Here is a 24,823-nt window from a genome sequence, read left to right as displayed (position 1 = left end):
ATAAAATTCCAAGAATTCCGAGAGGCCATGACTGAAGTAGAGCTTTTAGAATTTACAAATCTTCATTTTCTTGCATATGCATATTTTGTAGTTACAGACTTTCAGGAAAAAGACCATCACAGGTCCTCTAAGAAATCTAAAGCATAATTGCATTCTTTCTATTAACGTTAACTGTTAAGTAGCTTGTAGAGACATACCTAATAATCAGTATGCCCAAATGTTCTCATTTTTGAAACGTATTTATTCTTAACGTGTCAGTTTTAATTGTTGCTGAGAGGTCCTGTGTAAATGCCAAATGCCATCATTCATCATAGCAGTGGAATAATCTTTTAATCACTTTTTAGAGATTCTGATGGAGTTTGTGTTTTATATGGTTCAGGCCCCTCTTATACAATTTTTGAAATATTTGAAAGTACAACAGACTGAAACCTGAACAAGTTTCCTGGCCAGGGTTAGAAGCTTTTGAGTATTTCCAGCCACCTGGACTTTGATATGTTAAGACTTAGAGGAAAAAAGGGATTGGAGCAGTATATAAATACCTTGAAGCAGGTAGCTCTTTAAGAAGCTTTAAAAAGTATCTTCTAAATATTATCCTAGAGATGCTTACAAAATCAGACCAGACAGGATCTCCAGTAGTCATGTAATTTGTTCATCGGTCATAGATCAAAATTAGATATGCATCTGTCCTTACTGACAGGTATTTGTCTAATATATTCTTAGAAGATTTTCACTAATGGGGCTGTAATACCTCCCTGTAGATCTAATCCAGCGTCTCCTTGTTTATAGTGGTTTATAGTGGTTTTCCCAGTATCTTAACAGATATATTTCTTACTGTGCAAGAGTTTAGGCTGATAGCCCTTCTGCCCACTGTGTAAAGTGAGAAGACATTATTCTGCAATGTTGTGCATGAGCCATACGAGTATTTCCCTTTCCCTCTGCTGAGTCTTTATCTTACTCCCGGGTTTGTCTCATTCCTCACATACCCTGTTTACTAATGTCACAACTCCTGCTGCTGCCTTCTGTGTGTTGATCATTTTAGATCATCAATTCTTAGAAAAATCTGAAAAATGTTTTTTGTTTTTTGTTGTTAATGTTTTCAGACATTAACATTAAATATCCTCATCTCTGATCACTCTCTATTGACACAGGTAATTTTAGCAGGTGCAATGGGAGAAGTTGTGTAGGCCATAGAGCACTGCTGATGGTGAAAGAGAAGCTGACAATAATGGTTGATTCACATCAGCCTCATCAAGCAGCCTTTTGCTTGAAATAGGTGCTTATATATTGTTGATGACATGACAGGATTATTTTCTGTGGCTGTTGAGTTGAGTTGGTCTCGAGCTGGAAGTAAGAATATGTCAGCTGTGATGTTGACAGGAACATAAGAGGTCAAGAGACAAATGCATTTTGTCTCTTGAATATAAAATAACAATATTTATATGCAAGAGACAAATATAAAATACTTATTATTACACAAATATAAAAGCTGTTAAGACGCCTAGAAAAGAGTGTGTTACTCTTCTCAGAGTACCATTTCTCTAGAGTATTTGTATTATACAATAAAAGCTAAAAACTAAAACAGAAGACGTGTTCCTACTCTCTTCCTTTTTTATGTTTAAAGTTATTTCTGTTTATTTACTCCAGGACATTTGAAATGGACCAAAGCTGAGGATATTGACATAGAAACACCTGGATCTATTCTAGTGAACACTAACCTGAGGGCTTTAATAAATAAACACACCTTTGCTTCTTTACCTCAGCATTTTCAACAATACCTCCTGCTTTTGCTTCCAGAAGTAGACAGGCAGGTAAGTAGCATCATGCAATATTTCTATTTTTAATGAGACTTTTTTACAGTGTGTTTGCATAGGCTGATTTGACTGACTAGGAATTGTTCCAGGATGGAATTAGAAAAACTCCATACTTTCTTAGGTAAAACTGTTAGATGTAGAATGACTGTAAAGTTTATCTATGAAAACCAGCTCCTGCTTCTTCACTTCCTGACAAGTCTGCAGCTCTCTGATTTGTCTGAATGGAAACTGGGCAGCAAATCTTTCAAACTTGCCAAATCACTTAGTTAGCTTTTTTACCTATGGTGTTGAAGATGAACTTCTCAAGACTTTCTTTTTTCACTTGTGATCTTCCTTGGTGCTCTGCCAGCAATGTCCAAGTCAATATTGGTTCTGTTTGTTCTCCTGCTCTTCACCTTTTACGCAAGCCTACGTGTAAAAGGTCTCTCAGCTGCAGTGCAGTGAATCCACTCATTCACACCTTTTATAAGGATTATCTTCTCCAGAGCTTATGGCTGTGTGCTCTGATCTGTTGAGGAGAATGATCTGGAGAGTAGCAAGCTGGAAATAATATTTCAGTTTCATGATCTTTCCTACAATGTCTGGTCCTTCCTGCATTTGTTGGTCAGATTGTATGGTCTCTTAGAGCAAGGGGAAAAGGTCTTTCCAGCATGTCTAGTAGTTAAAATAGAAAAGAGATTTCATTTACTCACTTGCCTCACTTTAGGGATTCAAAGAGTCTTACCAGTTTCAGTGGGGAATACTCATTCGCTTAATTCAGACTCATTAACTTGCCCAAATAGGGCACTATGTTTTTTGCAGATGGTCCTTCTTTTAATATAGTAACTAGAGAATGCAGATCACTTAAATGAGTAATTAAAACCTGCATCTTAAATCAGTATTTCATTTCAGTATTGCAGGTTTTATTTCTTAAACTGTTAGTAGTTAGTCTACCACTAAAGCAGGGAGAAGAAGTGCAATATGACACAAAAAGAGAAAGAAAAATTGTATTGATGTACATTTACTCAGCCTCTTATCAAATTAGATACTGTATGTTGTGGACCGTAATTCTGCATTTAATAACAGAATGCTTGAGAAAGAACATCAGAACAAGATCCATAGGAGAAACAATATAAATGTATTTATTCTCAAGCTCCCACAATGCAGTCAAAGTCAATATTGACAAGTTTTAAATTTTTTTTCCCTGCTGTCAAACAGATTTTAACTTAGTTCCCAGCAAATATTTTTCTCATAGTTTTGATTTTTTTCTTCTCTTTCTAGTTAAGTCATCAGAAAAGATTAAAAAGAGGTGCTAGGTAAAATCATGTTTTCTCTCCAGCCATCAAATACCCAATGTTCATAAATTACATTTCAAGTACAAGGTCTTTATCTAGAAGTTTTTTACTCTAAAATATATTTTTAAAATGGAGTATCTACAACTGACAACCCTCTTACCTCCTTATCAGTGTTCTTACAGCAGAGTTTTTTGGCAAGAAAATCAAAAGAATATTTGTTGAATTTAAACATGCCTCACTAGTTAAAAGCAGTGCATTGACTTTTATTTCCAAAAGCGTTCACATAATTCACATAATATAATATGTTGTTTCAGAGGCCCAACGCTACATAATTGGACACTGTTACTTCACAAGCAAATGTTGTGATGAGACATTTGCAGGTGTCATTCTGTCTGTCATCTTCTCACAGCATTCTGTGGGTTAGTGTAGCATACCAGGTTCTTACCTGCATTTGGAAGGCAGGAGTCACCAGTCATCTCTGGAAGTTTAGTGGAAGTGTTTGGCCTCTAAGTGTGAAAGTTTGATTTTTTTTTCCACTGGAGAGTGGAATAGCCCTGACCCCTCACTTTGCAGAAGGCTTAGCTGAGAAAGAAATGCATCTCTTTTCTTGATATCTAAGAATATGTCCTTGGCTGTGCCTGAAGTGTGGCATCCCAGATACAGACTGATAAAAGCACTTGAATTGATGTTCTTTTCCTTCCTGTGGCAAGTGGAAAATGCCAGTGTAATGCTCAAGGATCAAATAAAAGGGGAGAGAATTTTAGCCAGGGAGCTCTGGTGGGAGTGTCTGCTGTTGGTCACTGACTGAACAAGGCAGGAGTATTCAGTTTTCCTCTTTTATTTTTAATTTCTAAATGGGGCATCAGGCCAGCATAAATGGTGCAACACTATTCTTTTAGTTAGCTGCATATCTGTGGGGGTTCAGATTTATTGTTTTGTATTGTCCTTTCCTTGATTCGTCTGAAAATTCTTATTTCTGTTCTTCTGGCTCAGAAGTGTTTCCTCCCTGTGTGCTGCTTTGCAGTTGGCTGTTGTTGTCTTCCCCAGAGAAAGCTGCATTTCTGTGTTGCCATGTGGATATAGTATGTGAAGTACTGTAATAAGTGGCACTATAAAAATGTAATAGAGTTATGCTTTTTGTGTATATACAGTGATCTGTGAAATAAATTACTAATGAAGTGCAGTCTCATTTAGGCTTTATTACTGCTACACATAGAAAAAACCCTTGATGAATGATTCTTTGTCATTTCTGTCATAAACACCATTTTTCTGGGTGGTATAACTCCTCCTCCTTAAATCATACTCAGCCAAAACTTGTCATGCATGTGTCAGTTTGAATAAGCATTTTTAGAAACCATTAGTTAAGGGAGTTGAGGTTTTCTGGGTTTTTGTGTGCAAGTGTTTATTATAAATAAATGACTTACGTCTCAACCTTGGTTAGTTTAATGTGTTCAAGAAAGGTTCAGGGACAAGTTATGAGCTTGTTGGGATGTGTTTTCTGATCTTTCTTCCGGTTTCAAGTTTTGTGGTTGCTATAAGGAAGCTATTGAAGCCCATGGAACAGAAAGCCTTAGGAAAGATGTCCCAGAATGGAAGAAGTTGAGAATAACTCTGCTGATTTTCATGCCGTCATTTTTCCTACTCTAGCTAGATTTTTGGCAAAGTGGAAAAATAGGATCATTGCTTTTTTTTTTTGCCCCTTAGGAAAAGATAAACTGTATCGTGAGTTATAATCACAATTTAAATTGATTTCAGCCTGCATTTTAGTTTAAATTTTATTTCAGTTGCAATGAGGCTTTGTGTAATTTTGTGTATTCAAAAAGCCTGTAAAAGAAATTGAAGCAAGTTGGCAGTTATGGTAGATGGATTTTATCAAGGATTTTATTTATTTTGATTTGGATTCAGAGGGAGTAAACATGTAGACTCTGTTCAAATCATAGAAATATAGAATATCCTGAGTTAAAAGGGGCCCATGGGGGATCTTCCAGTCAAGCTTCTCACCCTGCACAGGACAGCCCCAAGAATCACACCATGTGCTTTGTCCAAATGCTTCTTGAACCGTCAGGATGGTGCTGTGACCACTTCCCTGGGGACCCTGTTCCAGTGTCCAACCACCCTTTGGGTGAAGAGCCTTTTTCTAATATCCACCCATAACCTCCCCTGACACAGCTTCAGGCCATTCCCTCAGGTCCAGTCACTGGTCACCACAGTGAAGAGCTCAGTGCCTGAGAAGCAGCCATGTCCCAGACTTCTCTGTTGAGCAGACTGCTCCAAAATCTTGCATCACTGGATACCAGGAACCTCATGACTGAAATCTGAACATCCAGATTTTCAGCTCTTCATAATTCTGTATGGATTCAAAGACTCAAAATCCTTGAAGCTCAGCTCATACAGAAGCGTGTTGGGTAATTCCTTGTGAGACCTGTATGACTGAGCTGGAAATATAGAAAGCATACAGGTACAGAAACTATACGGAAAGAAAAGTAAATGCACAAGAGATTTCAGTTATCACAAATTCCAGCAAAGTATTTTGCCTTACAGCTCTAATTAGAACATTCTACAGCTAAGGAACAATGGATTTTTCATCAAATACCTAATTCTGACATTGATACATCAATCTGATAATTACATCTAACAGAAGCCTTCTTGACTACCTCTCAGCAAATACCTTCAAAGCAAGAAGTTTCTCTCCATATCTAGATTGCTGTATGGCATCAGTGAGTCTTTAAATATTAATTAAACAATGTATATTGTGCAAGGGTGAATAACAGATCTGTACAAAAGGTTGCTGAAAATTAATGGCAGTTGGCAATGTTGTGTCTACACCAGCTTTCCTTGTTGGTGCTTCTGGGAAGTGAAATTTCTGCTCTTAATACTGGGGTATGGGCAAAAGGAAGGGAAACACACACACCTGCTTAGCTTCCAAGACAGGAAGTGTAACATTATCTGAAGAGTAGCAGAAAGCTGAAGTGTTTTTACTAATCCTCAGAGATCTAAAGAAAGTGTTCTTTTCTGAATGCTCTGGGGAAAAAAAGTGTGTCTTTCCAAACTCTGTGACTGCTTAACTCCTTTCTGATCTTTGAGAACTTAACTCCATCTTGCATTTTCTCTTCTGGTAATGTTGGTCTCCTTTGAGTCTCTTGTGATTTGGACCTGCCCCGCCCTTTCACATAGGATGTGAATTTCTTCCTACAAAAATACTTCAAAGCCACCTCAGATGTGTGTGTTAGGTAGCACTGCCATTTTATCAGACCAAATGTATTCAGGAGGAACATTAAAACAGTAGAGGAAATCCCAGTAGTAGTTATATCTTGTCTCAGCTTTACTTGTTTAATGAAAGTAGTGTAGCAATTATCTTTTATCTACAGTTTATAGATAGTCAAGTCAGTTACTTAAATTTAAAACTTCAGTTTTCTTAAAGAATTACTGAAGTCATGTAGTAGCAAAAGGGCCTGTGAATATTTCAGGTTTGTAGCAGGTCAGTCTACTAAAAAGGAAAACATAATGTACAAATCAAAGGGTTCTAAAATGGGTCAAAACCCACCTTAATCACTTTCTTTTGATTTCTAAATCAGCAAATCCCAAAATAGTTACTATCTCTTCGGTCAGTGCTAGTATTGCTATGCAATCATATCACTGCATCCCTTTATTTTAAGGTCAGTGCAGGTTATGTGTTTCTGTCTTGGCCTGTTCATTTTGGGTTGGTGCAGTTTGAATCTGTCACCTTTTAAAGATTCCTTCTCGCCTTGCATCAAGAAAGGGCACAGGGTGAGGTTAGTGATTTACTCTGCTCCATTTAAAATAATAAGTAGTAATTTTGGGGAAGGTTGTCTACAGAATTCCAATGCAAACCTCTTTGTTTTCATGCAGTATGAATCAGCTTAATATCTGTTCCTACAATTTGAGCAATGATAGCAAAAGGTAACCATTGTTTTTGATGTGCACAAATTACTCCTACAACCAAGCACATCAGTTGGAATTCTGTGGTGGAGAGTGGGGAAAGAATAATAAAAAATACTCATTTACTTCTAAAATACAAGAAGAGAAGTCTGGTATCTGATATTCTGAACACTTAATATTTAATATGTATCCTACTGTATATTAGTTTTTTATTAGAGTAAGTGAAGCTTGATTTTCACAGTTTGTTTCTTGTAGCAATGTAACCATCTCCCTGCTTCGTTTATTAACTTCATCATGCTTGTGGATTATATTTGCCGTTGGAGTTTTGCAGAATTGCCTTTATAAAAAGACCAACTCCAGAAATTAGTGCTCTGTGTATTATTTGCTTCCAGGTTTATTTTATGTTTCCCTGCATGGAATTATTTTGTAGTGGTAGTTAAATGGTTACCTTATCTTACTTAGATGTCTTTTTTGCTGATACTAGAACCTTTTAGCTGTGTCCTTTTTCATTCTCTATCATCAGTAGCTTTCAAATATTTATTACTATGTTCCTATAAATGTTTGAGTTTTACACTGAAATAGTTTTAGGGTTATGACAAAAGCATTTAGTTCAGAGGAGAAAACATTTGCAATTGAAGGTTAAATGTAATATATGTCATCTGCACCTAAGCAGATTTAAAAAGCTGTTAAATTGGCACCCCTGTGTGTGCAGTAATTGAAGGTCATTTTATGTCACATTTCTCCCTTTAGCTGACATTTTTTCTTCCGTTTTACCAGTTGATGTGGACAGCATGATGTTGAGGTAATGTGCTTTATTTGTACAGCTTTATTACAGGTATCTTACAGGCAAGATATATGAAGAAATTCCAAAGATTTAAGCTGCCTTTTGACTAAGATTCTGAGTCTGCTTCCTGAGCTGAGCTAGCCAAGGGTTTTCAGACAGATTACTACACCCAGCTGACCTTCTCTCCTTATGCAGGAAGTTAATACTTGTTTTACCTAACACACCTGTATGGATGGTGTATGTGTGTATTTCACAGTCATGTATTACCAACAAACATCAGTTTCACTTCACGTGAGTTGAAAGCTGAAGCATTTTACTTCAAAATCCCAGTTGTCTTTAGCTGCACGAAAGCTACTCTTTCAGCTTCCCTAGGCAGCCCAGAAAGGCTCACTGCAATTGCATTGCAATCTGGCTGCTCTGATTGATGTGGTAATGGAATTCTTGTTTGCTTGTTTGCAGTAATCCCTAGAGGTCCTCCACTGTATCAGTATGTCTACATATGTGAATAGGAAGCTTTACATTTTTGATTAAGTGTCATGGTTTCATATTGCTGCAGGCTTGGTCACTGTATTTCAGAAGTGTGAATTAGTGCTTTCCACCCTGCCACATCCATGTTGTGGAAGTTCTTTTTTGATTTCTAAAGCCTGGTTACAAGCTCTTGTCACATTTAAAACATGTCTCACCTTTAAGAACACATTTTGCAGCGATGCTGGCAGAACTATTGCATTTGCTTTGGTCTGTAGCAAGGCTAAATTCAGTTGGAACATCTAGCAGGACACAGCAATGGTGCTGTGCCCCCTGAAAGCTAAAACATACAAGATCCACAGCTGTCTCTGCAGCATCCTTTCCCATAAGTTCTTCTGATGTGTGAGGGGCCCTTCACTCAAGGTTGTTCTTCTGATGCAGACTAGTGAAGCTTTTGTTCCTCTCTTGTTCCCTTCAAGCAAGTTTTCTAAAGTACAGTGCACAGCTGTTAGTGCTTAAAAAAAAAGAGAACTTTGCATGCTATACAAGTTCCATTTATATTTGACAGAATTATTAGTACTTTAAAAAGAGAACTGGTAAAGCACCTCTCTTCCAGTGGGAAAGTAAGTGCCTCACATAAGTGCCTTTTTAAAAGATTGTGCTGGGAGCTGTGTTATGGGAGTATAACTAATGTGTGGACATAAGTGGTAACGTCTATGGGCACAAGAGACTGATATGCTCCAAGTTGTGTAGCTGTGAAGGATGCACTGCAGTACTGCAGTGGGTAGTGTTCCCACTATGTCTCCCTTGCAAAGTGCTAATAATTAAGTGATATGAGTCGGTCTGCAGTGCTTCCACTGTAGGGCTGCACTGGAATTAGATGGAGAACAGAACATTCCTTGCCATTCGGAATCTGAAGACAGATGAGGACTTGAAACAGGATGTTGGAAGCAGGTGTGGCAAAAGAACGAGCAAGCAGAAGTGATCCATGCATCCGTGTTTCTGCAGCACTCTCCCCCTCTTCACCCTTGCTACCACCCTCTCTCTGCTTCTCCTCTCGCCTTTACCTCCCCTCATCCTTTTCCAATATATTTGTTTGACTTAAATATGAAAGGGGAAAAAAACGTTGGGAATTTCTTCGTAATTATTTCAGAACATTACTGTACTTTGAGTTATTTAATCTCAGATTTCATTTAGCTCATTCTCTCTTGTGTTAAGGACCTGCAGCCATTTTTTTGCATAAAAAGGCAGTGTTTTCTAAAGCCTAGAGAAAAGGGATTGGATGCAGGATTTTCATTTTTGACAGTCATCAAAAATTACTGACTAATTTTAGATGCTTACATGTAACTTCCCATCACCTTCTGCTTCTTGGACTCAAAGGTATATGTCTATAATTTTATTATTAAAAGCTAAGTGAATAGACCCTGCTTGTTTATATCCTTTTTCCTGCACTCTCCACAAAATATGAACATTCTTGGATAATTAAATAATGTTTAACTTTCTGAGAGTCTCTAGTCATCTTTCCTTAAACAAGTTCTATACATGCTTGCCTTGATCAGAATCCATATATGCTTTTCTCCCTAATTTTCCCCCAGGCTTATATGCCTTTTCTAGTACCTTTATAAATACTTGCTTTTTTGTGTGTGTTCTGACATGCTCGGGTTCTCTAACTATGTGAACTATGTATTAGAAAAAAGGGGTTTTCGCTGTTCCTTCTAGAATTTGAATGCAGTTAGATGGTACTATTTGCTGCATGTTCTAGGTATTTTTCTATTGTGCATGGGTTTTGTTTCCCTTTAAAACATGCTTTATCTTTCCATTTTGCCAGATTTATTACTCGCCTAAAATTCTTCATCTAATTTCTTGCATCTGAGCTCAAACAGATTGGATTCTATTGTCTTTTTTGACACTACAGTGTATTGGAATGAATATAGCTATCCCACTTGTCTTCTTGATTTAGACAAGGTCTAAATTAACAAGTCACATTTCATTTTGAAAACATATGTTTGCAATTCTTTGGTCTTACTCGGCATATTTCCCGCTTTAGTGAAGATGGAAAAGGTCTTTCTTTCTTTCTCTAAAAGATGCTTCTTGCTTTTCTCCTCATGTCTGAAGCAATTATTCCTGTAGTAGTAGATATTTTCTTTTTCATCCTTTGATGTTTTACTTCTAAGTTTAATCTGGTTATTTCTTATAGGACTGAAGTAATACTCAGAATCACTTTCACCATCTGTCTTCAAAATCTGTCTTTTCATTTTGTATTTGTAGGCAGACTGTTCATGTTATATCAGTGATCAGGTGGGAATGACAAAGAGCTTTTCTTATAAGGCTTGGTAACTTCATAATCAGAACTAAAGAAAATTAGCCTTATTCTGGTTGATGTTACCCTTTACTATGAAAAGGTGAGACCCATGGAAGAGAGCTTATACAGAGTAAATATGAACACTCAAGCTGAGGTACATCAGAATTGCTGAGAGAGACACAGGATGAGTCGTACCTATCTGTGTCACCTCCCCAGAGCTGAAGTTGTGGTGGCTGACTTTGTTGTTCTTTCAGCAGCTCTTGAGTCAGACCGTGTATTTCTATCTGCTGTATTTATGTATGTATATAGTGTTGGATGTGTCTCTTACCATTCATGTATTTCTCAGTGTTACTGTAGATGTTTTGTGGTCACAACAGCAAAAAGGTCCTGGTACTTGCATTTTGTCAGAAGTATTTTTCTTTTTCTGTTTATATACTTGTTACTCAGAAACTCCTCCAGTGTTGGCTTTAAATACATGGTAACTCGTTTCATCAGTGATGGCACTGTATAAATGTGTGCATTTTTCTGTTTGAGATGAGCCTCTGAGTGTTCCTTATCTTCAGGCAAAGTAGCAGTTCCTATCCTGTTGTGTCTGTGGGTTTTTGCAAGGCCTGTCTAATTTTTTTTGAATGTTCTGCGTCTTCAGCTGCATTACTTCTTCCACATTCCTACCATCTGTGTCCTCAAGACCTGAAATCATCAACGTTTCGTACTAAACTTGGTAATTATCGACTCCTTAACTATTCACTCCCCTCTCCTTTTTTTGCTTCTCTCCAGTATTACACTGTGCCTTTCTCTGCATATTTCTCTTTCCTTTTTTTTTAATGTATATCAGAACTGTTGACAAGTTTTTGCTTCTCTTGAAACAAAAGCCAGGCAGAGAGAAAAGGGGAGTGGTTGTTGCCCTCCAGGGGATCAGCATGTGTGTGGACCTCTTCTATAGGGTGGATTACAGTCTGGTTCAGATTTTAGGGGTTGGGGTCAGAGAAGAGGCAGTGGCACGAATGCCATTGTGGTGTGAGTTTAACAGACCATCCCATCTAACTCAGCACTCGTCAGGCCACCCCTACAGCACCTTGTTCAGTTCTAGGACTTTGCCTAGGTAAGAGAAGGGCCAGGGGCAGTTTTACCAATGTGTATAAAAGGATGTGGCACTACCAGAGGCAGAAGGTACAAACCAAAAGGCAGGAGCTTTCATATGGACATGAAGTAAAACTTTTTAGTGCGGGCACAGGTTGCCTAGAAAGGTTGTGAGTTCTCCATCCTTGGTCATATTAAAAACGAATTGATTTATATTTCCATCTGAAGTGTGTTATTATAGTTCAGTAACACAAACATGTTAATACTTTCAGTGTGGTTCTCTCAGGTCTGGGAGATGAATGAAGGGCTTGTGCCTTAACTTGATAGGTTAACTGTCACATGTACAGGTACTTCCCTGTGGATGGGGTTTTGTGCAGCCTGGCCTAGTGGAAGGTGTCTCAGGCCATGCATGGCAGGAGACTGGAAGTGGATGATCTTTTAAGGTCCCTTCCAACCTAAACCATTCTTTGATTTAGTGTAGGCAAGCATACACCATTCTGTACTGGAAATTATGTGGGTTATTACATTTCTAGTTTCTAAATCAAATTTGAAAAGAAAATGTGGTCATGATTATGGACAGCTCAGCAGAAACATCTGTTCAGTCAACCTTTAAGCAACAACAACACCAGGGAGGCTGCACTAAACAAAATACCCTTTTCATTAAATAAATACTATTAAGTCATCTTCAATATTAAGCGTGGCCAGTTCAGTTCAGAAGGTGTGGAAAGAACCCAGAGGACGGCACTAAAATTTGCACAAGCCATAAAAATGTCTAAAGAAAAATTACTGGGCTTGAGTTTTTTAATCTACCAGAACAAAATTAAAAGTGAAGAGCATCAAATTTAATACAATCAACTGCTCTATTTCATACAATAGACAACTAACCCATGGAAGTCTTTTGCATACTAAAAGTTAGTATTGATTACTGCCACGGTAAACTGATATAAATAGAAGATGGTGGATGCATGTTTATGAGTAGTAGTCACAGTTATATCAAACAGACTGAAATATTTATGGACATTAAAATTCCCTTTTTCAGTCTTATGCCAGCTAAACTAAATAGAAATAGAAAACTTTTATTTGACAGCTTTCCTAGTAATTGGCTATTACGTGGTCTTTCACAAGCTTTATCTACATGATCTGTTCCTTGCAATTATCAAGGGTTAGTTCAGCCTCTGCTTTGATCTGATATTGTTACCATATGGTACCACTCAGATACGACTAAATGCTGAAAAATACAGCATCTTTGCTTAGCGTTGAGTTGTGTAGCAGAAACACTACCATCAGAAATGCAGCCATTGTTTAGCAGAACTTACAGATTTTTTGTGACAGCTACAGCTGCTTTTCCTTTTGACCCAAGTGCATTCACACTAATTCTCTGTTATAGACTTGCCAACTGTTAGAGCATCCTTTTAGTTTGGTCCCATTTGTCACAATCTCTTTTGAGCAGTAGTTGTGTAAGTGGAAAAATGACTTTTAGATAGGTAATGGCATACTTGAATAGTCAGCAGTATTCTATAGGAAACAGAGAAACTTACTCAATTATTTTCATACTAGAAATACATGTGAGTTCACTTAAAAGTGTTTTGCAGATGGATAGAAGTTAAGTTTTATAATTGCCATCTATTATTTAACAAGGAGAGCTCTAGCTGTGGATAACTCCTTGACATAATTGGTTCCCAGATCATTAGCCATAGTAGTGAACAGGATAATGATTGTTTGCATTACTGTAGAGAATTTAGGCTTTTATAAGTGCAAGCAGATCTTGTTAGTTTCTGAAGAATGTGTCAGTCAGAACATGAACAGTCCAGAGACTAACAGGAGCGCATATAGTAATAAGTTCTGTTTCACTTTTTAATACCTCATACTAAAATACCAGTATGGACAAAGAATATGGCCTTATAATACTGGTCTCTGCAGCTTTTCAGTATTTCCCAATAGGAATTTGTGTCTCTTGGGCTTAATGAGAAATCTCTTCCACAGGGTTGCCACACACAGCCTCAAGGCAGAAATTATCTACCTTGACTTTTAACATGGCTCAAGCTATCAACTGCTGGTAAAAAAGTTGTTCATGAATACGTAAGGCTCCTTCCAGCCATCATGAAGCATAACTGTAGCAGGTATATGCAGGTTTGCATTTGAGAATGATGGTTCCAGAAACTGAGTGTAATCGAAGGTTTTAATTGCATGCAGGCATGCTAAGCCATTATCTTATGAATTCACAGTGTTTCCAAAGGTCACTCTATCCAGATGAGAGGCTCGTTAAGATACGAATCATGAGCTGTAGTCAGTTATATCAGACTGCATAGAGTGACTCCAGTGGAAGGGCATTAAGAGGTTAGAACCCTGGAAGCCAGAATGCAAGGAATGACTCTTAAGAGCCTTACTTTGAAATTGGAGGTTGGCAATTGTCAGAAGTTAAATATATTCAAGAGCACTTTTAGTTTTCTTTTAATGATGTTGTAGTAGGTGACAATTTGTTATACCATCTTGACGCAGAAAACATGGCAAAAAAGGAAAATTTATCTTGTCTTCTCTACACTAAGGCAAAATCAATGTCTGCTTTTCTTCATATTGTCTAAAAGTTTTTTTGGCTGTTCAGTGGTGGAGAATTCACAGCCTCTCCCAAAGAAATCTAATGCTTCATTGTTTTCACAAATAGAAAGCTTTCTCCTCGGGGTCTGATCTGAATCTCTCTTGCTGCAAGTCTGACTGTTACTCTTTGTTCTTTTTGGCATCTACGTGTAGAGTGTGGAGATTGCTGTGTCCTTGTTGCTTTTCTTGAGAAACAGACCATAATAATAATAATGCAGTCTTTGTAGATCTAGGACCTTAAGTCTGTTCTTAGCCTCATTTATCTCCTTTGCATTTTGTATGGGTTCTGAGTTGCATCAGTCAGAATTGAATGTATTACTTCAGCTCAACTGGTAAGTCACACCAAGGAGGGCAAAACTCATTTCCCTGCTTTTACACAGTACTCCTGTTTGTAACTTAGAGTGTTGTGCTCACCTTATTTGCAATTGCAAGGTTGACTTATATTCAGTTTGTGAACAATCCATCAATACAAGTACTTTTCAACAAAACTATTGCACAGACACTTAGTTTCCTCATTTTGCATTTCTCTAGTTCTGTATTATACAAGAGTGTCAAACTTTGCAATTGCCACTATTGCAATGCCCTGCTTATCTCCATTGTTTCCAAAGTAATTCACAAAACCATCAAGAGAATTCTGATTCTCTCTACATGCTCTCTGACTGGTAGTATTTTCAAATTACTTCCATCTTTTTATCATGACTCTGAATACACAGACTCCCAGTTCATAATAAATAAACAATAGTTCCCTAAGAGTTCTGAGTAGTTCTTAGGCGACCTAATTACAATTTATATATCCTGGCTTTGCTTAAGAAAATGTTAACACTGCATTGTTATGATCAAGATACACAAGCTGTGCTGCTTCTCTTCTATCACAAGGCCCTTTATGCTGTCCGAGAGAAAATAGACTGAGCTGATGTAACCTACTCTTGACAGATCTGTGTTGGCTGTTGCTCAACTCCTGGTTAATTTTCAGGCAGTTGTGTATGGTGTAATACCATGGGTTAGTGGTGGGCTTGGCAGTGCTGGGTTAATGGTTGGACTCGATGGTGTTAAAGGTCTTTTCCAACCTAAATGATCCTGTGAGTCTATCTTGTGCTTTAACCATTGCACATATTTTCCAGAGCATGAAGACAGGGGGAAGAAGCTAGGTATTTAAACACAGGTTTCTTGGGTCAACTGAGAGGCTAGCACCTAACTTCTTCAAAATGTTAAGGGTCCCATGTAGATTCTCGGTTGTGTCTGCTCAAAATGTGTACATATCAGTATCTTAGGACATCCTAGAGTATCACAAAAAAGAATGGGTTGTCTGTGCATAGGCCATGGGGTTCTGAAGCTGGCTAACTCTGTAAGTCCTTAGCTGTTCCTGTTCCCTTCTTTAGACACAGGTGATATATATGTGCTATAGATGTATAACTGGCATGTGTAATTTTGCATTTGCACTCATCATTTCTTCAAAATCCCATCTTTTAACAGTTCTGAAATAGATCCTATCTGGACATTTAACAGGCTAGATTATTTGAATCCATTTAAGTAATATTTGTTGAGCTCCTTGCCTATTCAAGGTCAGTTCAGACCCTTTTGCCTTTTGTTGCTGGTATTAATTGTATTAAGCACCTCAACCTAGTAGATTTGTGGTGAAAATTCATGAAAAAAAAAAAAAAAAAGGAGTTTTAATATTAGCTTTGTCTCTGTATTCCTGTAGTTTTCCCCCGGTGTTGCACAGTGGACTTTTTCTTTCATCATCTTTCTGCTTTTAATGTACTTACAGAATTCTTTCTTCTGGAGTTTGATGTGTCCCTTTCCAACTGTGTCTAATTTTGGCCCATTATACCATGTTCTGTGGTATTCCTGCTTAGTAAGTTGACCTCGTTTCCATTCCCTACATGCTGTGAGATCAACAGCGAGATCCTAACTAAGACAATGTGGTCTTATTGTACAATCCCTATTACTCCTTTGCAGGAGGCTTTACACTCCATGTGGTCAGCATTGTTTATTTAAAGAACTGTGACAGTTTCTTTAACTCCTTTTTCCCTAGCACCATGCTCTTCAGGATTCTTCCAACTAATTCTGCATTTATGAAAGTATGCCTACTTAAATCACATTTTTAAAATTCTTTTGTCATTTCTTTCTTTTTTTCTTTTTTCACAAACAAGCCCAATCTTTTATATTACTATCCGTCATGAATTATCAGATCGTCATTTTGCTAGTTAAGTCAAAAATGTTGATTGTCAGCTAAATCTTCCAAGTCCTCCTACGTACCATTTGCAGTTCTTGCATTAGTGTTCAGCCATCAAAGGCTGAAATAAATGTACCACTTCCATCACATTATCCTCTTCTTTAACCCCTCCTTTTATAAATAAACTTATTTTGGCAGTGGATCACAGAACAGAATTTGAATTTGATTTGCCCATACTATTGGGCTGTGTATATAAATACAGCATTCAAATTTTGAAAAAATAAGCAAGTCTGTCTATAGACCATTTTCTTTTCCTCCACAAGGGTGTTTTCAATCGCTGCTTACCTATTGCCATATCTGTAAACCTTCTTGGGGCATCACCACGAGTTGAAGATGACAAAGCCATTCTGCCTATAGCATCTATTAAACTGCTTCATTACCAGTATATGTCTATCACTACTGATAAAAACATCAGCAGATCCCTAGGTTCCATGATGATTCCTACAGCCTCCTTGTCACTTCTGATCCACTCAATCTCATGTCTGGCGATATTCTTAGGGTGAGGGTGGAGGGACATCATGAGCAGGGAAAATGGTAGGTTTTGCAGGTATCATACCTACCAACACCTTCCTGAGGTTCATCACAGTCTCTGCTGTCCTCGTTCCCTCATTTCAGATGATGTAGATCAAGTCAGTACTTGAGCATAAAGCTCTCTAAAGTGCCTGCCTTCAGAATGTCAGTCGCTAAAGTTGCTGCATCTTCAGATGCTCTATCTACACTATACAGTAATCACAGGTCAGTGGAATGCTGCTGCCCAGTGCTGGAGAATTGAATTTGTTACAAACTCTTGTACAAAACAGCAGTGGTGTCTCTCTGCCCACATAAATAAAATGTAATGTTTCCTCTGTGTGATATAAGTGCTCCTAAATTTTTCATTTGTAATATTTTGGAAATTTTAAGGCAAAAGCATCAAAATGTGTTTTTTCATATCTTCCATTTTTTGTAGATAATTTCATGTACATACCTTTGGGGAAAGTATGTGAATTGTAGGATTGTTCTTCCTCTGAGATAAGATATAGAGTTAGTAGCAATTTTTAGAAAGGGTATAAAAAATGAGTGGTACTGGACGCTTCATTTGGATGAGTCTTCACTTCCTATGCTGATTTTTTGATTGCATTTGTGTTTGTATTTTTGGTTGATCGGGTTTGGTTTTGTTTGGTATTTTTGTTGTAAGGCTGAGAGAATTGGGATGCCTGCACCTGTAAAAAAGATGGGGAAAAACTTTTTTGCAGGGCGTGTTGCTGTGGGACTGAGGGGTAATGGTTTTAAACTGAAGGAAGGTTGATTCAGATTAGATATGGGGGAGAAAGGTTTTTATTAGAGGGTGGTAAAACACTGGAACAGGTTGCCCATGGAGGTGGTAGGTGCCTCATGCTGGAAACTTTCAAGGTCAGTTTGGATGAGGCACTGAGAGACCTGATGGTGAATATGTCCCTCTGATAGTTCAGTGTGTCCCTGCTCAATGCAGAGGAGTTGGACTAGATGACCTTTAAAAGGTCCCTTCCAACTCAAACTGTTCTATAATTCTAGTCAAATGGCATGATATTCACACATAAGCTTTCATGTAAGAAATATGGGTAACTACACAAGAACTGTGTACAGTGGATCATTATATATTTTATAAATACATTAGGAGACTTTTGAATCATTTGAAAGAGATATAGAAATAATAGATTGACTAATTCCTTGTCTTTCAAGATTCTAGCCAAAATCAGGTAACCTGCCAATCCATACCTATGCAGTAATTGCTGTATACTTAGTAAACACCAATGTTTAGTTAGTAATGCATCTTCAGGTGTAGTTAAAAAAATAATCCCTGCCTTATTTTCAGAAGAGAATTTTCAGTGAAACTTGGAGGAAAATAATTGAAGTAGTTGTTCTAGAAAGGTTACTCAGTTCATTCTGATAAGAGCGTTTGACATTTGCTTTGTAATGCAAATAGATGCCGGGTTTTAACAGATATGTTTTGGGGTTGGGTGGTTTTTTGTTTGCTTTCAATAGAAAGAGGAACTCTCAAAAGCCATTGTGAATTCTGCATGAAAGTATTAATTAGAAAACATAATTCTAGCATTGTGCTTAATCAGAAAAACCCAGAAATTTAAAGCTCAACAGAATAAAACATAAACTTTCCAAGAAATGTTTGTTGTTCCAGCTCATTAACACACTGTCTCTGTTGGACAGCATTTTTTAAATACCATAAAAATTAACAGTGTATTTAAGAACTGCTTTATTGGCATGTTTCTCCAAATTCTAATTTAAAGCTGATGGTTAATTATGCTGTCTCTATCATCAGAGCTTAGAGAACTGAATAAACTCCATGGCTTCAAAATTTCTACTTTAACTTGTTGATTCAGGTGAAAATGCATTTTCCAGGAGAAGTAAGAAAATATTTCAGCAGAGCTTGTTAGCTGACATTGTAGAAGGATGACCTCTTAGTCCTTCGAAGTTTAACAGAGCATAAAAGATGTTAGCCTGATTTCACATGACTAGGGTGTTGAGAAAAAGCATAAAACATATTTTTTAGTTTTGTTGTTTCTAATGGACTCTTTCAAGACAACTAGATGTAAAATTACTTGGGTTTTGTCTGTTCCAACTTCTTCAAACTGTTTTTTAATGTGTAGAGATCTTTAAATGAACTGAGAATGGCTAAACAATTTAACTTTTTATTAGTTTAGTTTGGGTAGTGGTATCCACTTTCTGCATGGTGCTTTATTCTTTCTATAACATTTTCAAAATTTCTGTTTCACTTGCTTTATCTCTTTGGCCGTTATGAGTTTCTCTAGTGTTTTTGTCTTCATTCTTTTCTCTGAGCTTTTTTCTGGTTGACTAAGTCCTTCCTGTTCCATTCCCAGAAAACATTTTCTTTGATCTCAAATGCCTAAACAAGTTGGGCAAAGTCACTGGGGCTGCACAACTCTTTATTTCTTCCATTTTTAACATTAGTATCCATATGTGTACCAAGTCTAGATAATCATGTCTGCTTTCATACATCCCACTATAATGTTTAAGTTTGAAATGATTGTTTCATTTAGTGTTAAATTATATCATTGTAAGCTTCTCCTCTAATTATTTAGTGCATGTCCACCTTCTGTGTCATTAGATGCTCTTGTTTAGATTTTGGTTGTTCTAGCTACATAAATCTTCCATGAATTATTTGGACCCATAAACACGGGTCTCTGGAAAGGCCCTTCTCTGCCAGTTCATCAGTGGTAATGACTATCATGCAGTCAGAGACTTCATGTTTAGCTTGTTTTTCTTCCATTTCTTAACCTAAGCATCTTTAACATCATTTTTTTCAGTCTTGTGGACATAGTTCCCCAGTATTTGTAAGCTGCTGCAGTTCTCACTTAAAGTAGTCAGTGAAGTATGCATGCGTTTTTTGATACAGGTCACAAATGGACTGTTATTCCATTGTTAGTTGACCTATGATATTTTTTTCTTCTTAGGTAGCCAATATAATTCTCCCTTTTTTGCTATTCTTTTGGGAGTTTGTTTCCCCATCCTTTTTTTTCTTTTATAGGTATTTACTATCTGGCGCTTTTTTCTGGTCCACAAGAACTAATGACCTTTACCCATGACCTTGCTAACATTTGCTTTCTATTCTGAACTTCCAGCCTGTGCTTTTTTCTCAGGTGAAATAGATCGCATTTGAATTTGTTTGGACCTTTTCCTAGCGTTTAGCTTGGGGTTCACAGTTTCTTTTTGAAACTTTATTAAGAAATTTGCACCCAGATACTTGGCACTTTTTTCTGAAGTATATTAGCCAACAACAACAACAAAAGGTGGGGTAGCTCTTCCTGCAAAGCTTGCTTTTCTCCTGTCCTTACAACAACAGGGTTACAATGAAGCTAATACTGTTCTTCTTGTATTCACATGGTAATATAACTTGGCAGTCTTTATCATGCTCTTCATTTATGCAGTCTGGCGAAATAGCTCAATCACACTTGGCTGCAGTTTCAAATTATGTTTAATGCAATCTGATAGTGGATTGCTGCTGCTGACAAGCAGCAATCTCTTTCCACCTATTGTGGTACATTCCAGCTTTGCATAAAATCTAATAGAGGTGTAACCTTAGAGTAAGTTGGATAATTTTGCTCATTTAACAGAAAATTATTGTCCACAAATCATTACTTTCCTATGAGATCTTTTCATCTGGCTGGTGATATGGGTACATAGCTTGTCATCAGCTGAGCCATGGAGTTTCAGGAGGTACATACCTTTCAGACAAAGCCTGCAATTAAATGTGGTTAAATATTATTAGAATTTAATGTCTGTATGATTCTTTTTTGCAAAACACTGCCAGCTTAAACAAAAAATGTTGAATTTAATGAAGATTGGAGTAGAACACATGTTGGAAAGTGAGTGTTTCCATTTCATCTCCTTTTATGTTGAAACTTAAGGTAGCTTCAGCACCTTCCTTAGAGAAACAGAGTTGTTTGTTTAGTGAGTTGTGATTCTTTTCTTTGTGACTTTGCATCTGACCTTTCTAGAAAATTGTGTAAGTGCTGGTTTTGACTAAATACTGGTTTGTTTCTTCATGTGCCAGAGGAACTAGTGTTTAAAAACCTCTCTTTAATGTATTAATTATGGAATTTAAGTATTTCTGGCAAAAGTCATTTGTGCAAGAAGATAATTTGTCATAGTAGCTTGATTTCTACAATAAGTACATGTTCTTTATTGCCTTTCTCACCTCACTGATTTTATTATCTTGCTGCTTCTGCTGCATGTTTCACTGTTTCTTTCCAGTTTTCCTCCAGTTTCAGCATTAGTCATAGCCTACCTGTAATTAATATGCATGTGTTCCATAACCCACATTATGAGATGTATAGAAACGTTACATATCCAACCCACTTAAATCCAACTTCCCTGACATGTTGGCAAAACAATGCCATATAGCAGGAAAGCACAGGCAGCAGTTCTGTAGGTTCATATTCTGCTGAGGAGCTCTGTACCACACACATATTATTTTCTTACTGTAATCAAATGCCTTTAGCAATGCCTAAAAATGCCTAAAATGCCTGTTTTTCAGAGTCCATGCTAATTGCGATTTCTCTGGTTACTATTTCACATCTTTCTGGTTTACTCCTCTGAGATAATTGTGGGACAGAATGTCAACTAGGCAACGACTAAATTAGCAAAGACTTCTCAAAATAGGGCTTGTATTATCAGTGAAATACAGAGCTCCATGAGGTAACTACATGGAAATATCATTCAATGTTTCTGGCATGCCTGTGTCTTTCTGGCTCTTGTTTGAAATGGGCACTGAGAACTAGGGGATATTACCTAGCTAAAACATCTGTTAATATGCTAGAAAATGTGCTGGATTTTACTACTAGATTACAAATGGTGTTGTCAAACATTTATCTCTTACTTACCTGGAAGGATGTAAAATAGTGAGAGTGTTTGTTCTAGCAACATTGCCTCTACTGCTGTTTCCTCTCTTTGTAATTTGTTCTCTTTTTTTTTTTTGCTATGCTATTTGTTATGCTAGAGGTGATACTCACTGCTAATTTGTTTCATATAATTACTTATTTCAATTATTAGGATTATTTCAGAAACAGAAATATCCTCACAAACCTGAAAACATGCATTAAGTTTTGTGGTAAAAGACAGCTCAATAGTTGGATCGCTTTTAAAAATTATTGTAGAAAATACTGTGATTTTAATGTTGTCTTATCTTTGAATATTTGACAGATGTAGAAAATACAAATAATTCTTATGTTCTTCCACAGATTTCACTTCTGATGCCTATAAAATTATGAGTAGAGATGTTTTCAGTTTCAGTGCTGAGTTTACATCAGCTCTTTTGTTAAGGATGCATGTCATCCAATCTTTGGCCAATAGAGCTTATTAGCTAACATGAGTATTAGGTTTATTTAGAAAGAGCAAAGTTACTGTCTTCATTGCATTTAATTAATTTGTTTTGTACCACATTATAGGCAGATGCACAAGTACAATAATGATCTTGATTTTTGATTGCATACAATGCCTCTAGACATAGTCTCAAGACAGGGCTGTGATTAAAGCACATCAATCAGTCGTAAACTGAGTTATCATCAGTACCACTTACGACTGAAGAGAGCACATTGGTGCTGGATTAGTTCACTTCCATTTACAGTAACGACTATCATGAAAACGCTGTTCTAGTAGTAGTCATTTTGTGTTCTTCCCACTGCCCACACTTGCCCCATTTCCCCTAATTGAAACTGTGTTTTGATGTGATCTGAGCTGACGCTGTTTCTGACACTCTCTTCTGCTGCCCTGGGCTTGTTTTCTAGATGGGGAGCGATGGAGTTTTGCGCCTCAGTAGCTCCGCTCTAAATAACGAGTTCTTCGCATATGCGGCGCAGGGGTGGAAGCAGCGGCTGGCAGAAGGTAACTCGCTGCTTGCTCTCAGGTTTGCCCAAGGTTAATTGTTTTTATGAGGAGTGTCTCTTTTTCTACATTTGAGAAGTGCTTTTAGAATAGGAACTTTAATAGACCAGTAATTCAGCAAAAGAGAAATTGCTGATTCCATTTTGAATTTGGAGTACATTTTTGCAGCTTGCTGTGGCAGCTTACTTTGGCAGTTAAAAAAAAAAACAAGTATTTGCATCACTGTCAGCCTTGGAAACATGAATGCATACAGCTAAACCCTGCCAATATACCTTTGAAATACTGATGGTATATGGTAAATTAAATCTTTCTGTGTCACTCTCCCTTTCACTTTTCATTTGGCATTGTTGGATGACTCTATCAGAAATCACTGTATGTCATTATTGTATCCACAATTTATAATTACCTGTATTAAATTAATCCTTGACAACTTTTATTCAATATATTAGTATTTGTTTTTTAGGAGAATTTACACCAGAAATGCAGATGCGCATCAGACAAGAGATTGAAAAGGAAAAGAAAACAGAACCTTGGAAAGAAAAATTCTTTGAAAGGTTTTATGGTGAAAAGTAAGTACTGAAACAAATAAAAGGATTTTTTTATATTTTCTTTTAGGGGGAAATGAAAATATAATTCTGTGCTTCACATAGCACGGTCATATGCTGTAAAACTTAATAAAGCAGTTACCCAGAGCAGTCATTCCCCAAATAAGAAGTTGTGGGTAGAATTATAGTTTTGTGCCTGCACTTGCATTACAATTGCATCTTTAAAGAGTCATAACTCATCCATAAAAACTCATTCCAAAGAGAGCTTAAGACACAAGCATGTGAATATTTTTTAATTATCTTTTAAAAGATAGCATTAGGGTAATTCCTTCCCCCTGCAAATTATAAATACAGCTTCTACAGATGAGAAGACCAGTAGCAATATTTCTGTAATATGTTTTAATTTGTTTTATTTTTTCTATGGTAGCTGCAAAGTTACTAAAATCAAATGGAGTTTTTTATTTTTTTGACTGAGATGGCCCATTGGCCTGAGAAGAATATATGACAAAGATGAAATATTAGCTAGAGAAACAAAAGTGATAATGACTAATCTAATTTTAGAAGTGAGATGCAAGGAATAATAAATACCTTTAACTGACTAAAATTAAATATAGTATCACTCCAGGTGCACAACTGAGGTGAGTCAGCACAATTTCATTGATGATGATGATACAGAGATGGCATTCTTCAGCCATTTATCTTCATTTTTTTTAAGAAACAAAATTTGAGGAGATTCACATCTTCTTAAAATTCAAGAATTTTCCTTTTAGACATTATATTTAAAAGCTAATTCACCAATACTTGGAATTATACCTCTGTTTTTAAAAATACTAAGAATGTATTATAAAGTATAAATTAACTATTAAAAAAATAGTGGTTTTTTCCTTTTTATTTTAAAGTATTTTTAATTATATCACAGAACCAGTGAATGGGTGAGGTTGGAAAGGGACCACAGTCGCTCCTCTGGTCCAAGCTCCCTGCTCAAACAGGGTCATCTCTGAGCACATGGCACGGGATTCCATTCAGGCAGTTTTCCATTGAGGGAGACTCCACACTATCCCTGGGCAATGTGTTCCAGTGCTCAGTCACTGCATAGTGAAGTCCTTCCTCACATTCAGGTGGAATTTCCTTTGTCTCAGTTTCTGCCTGTTTCCTCTTGTCCTATTGCCTGGCACCACTGAGAAGAGCCTGGCTCCATCCTCTTGATATGCTCCCTTTAGGTACTTACAGAAATTGCTGAGGTCTCCTTTCAGTTGGCTCTTCTCAAGACTGAGCTGCCCAGCTCCCTCAGCCTGTCCTCCAAAGGGAGATGCTCCAGCCCCTCGATCATCTCTATTGCCCTCCACTGGACCATCTCTAGAAGCTCCATGTCTCTCTTGTACCAAGGAGCCAGAACTGGACACAGCACTCCACCTGTGGCTTCACTAGGGCACAGCAGAGAGGCAGCAGCACCTCC

At 37.2% G+C, this 24,823-nt stretch overlaps 1 protein-coding gene across 1 annotated transcript in view; it reads left to right on the top strand.

Moving 5' to 3' along the window:
- Positions 1-24,823, top strand: part of ASXL3 (ASXL transcriptional regulator 3) — a 126,298-nt gene that overhangs the window by 84,130 nt on the left and 17,345 nt on the right. The window contains exons 8-10 of the mRNA XM_063394808.1: positions 1,645-1,808; positions 22,726-22,822; positions 23,286-23,391. Coding sequence (XP_063250878.1) covers positions 1,645-1,808; positions 22,726-22,822; positions 23,286-23,391 — 367 coding nt within the window. The remainder of the gene's footprint in view (positions 1-1,644; positions 1,809-22,725; positions 22,823-23,285; positions 23,392-24,823) is intronic.

This window comes from Prinia subflava, chromosome 1, assembly GCF_021018805.1.
Source record: "Prinia subflava isolate CZ2003 ecotype Zambia chromosome 1, Cam_Psub_1.2, whole genome shotgun sequence".
NCBI lineage: Eukaryota > Metazoa > Chordata > Aves > Passeriformes > Cisticolidae > Prinia > Prinia subflava.
Note: the sequence above shows the minus strand (reverse complement) of the source record. Positions and strands in the feature narration are given on the sequence as shown.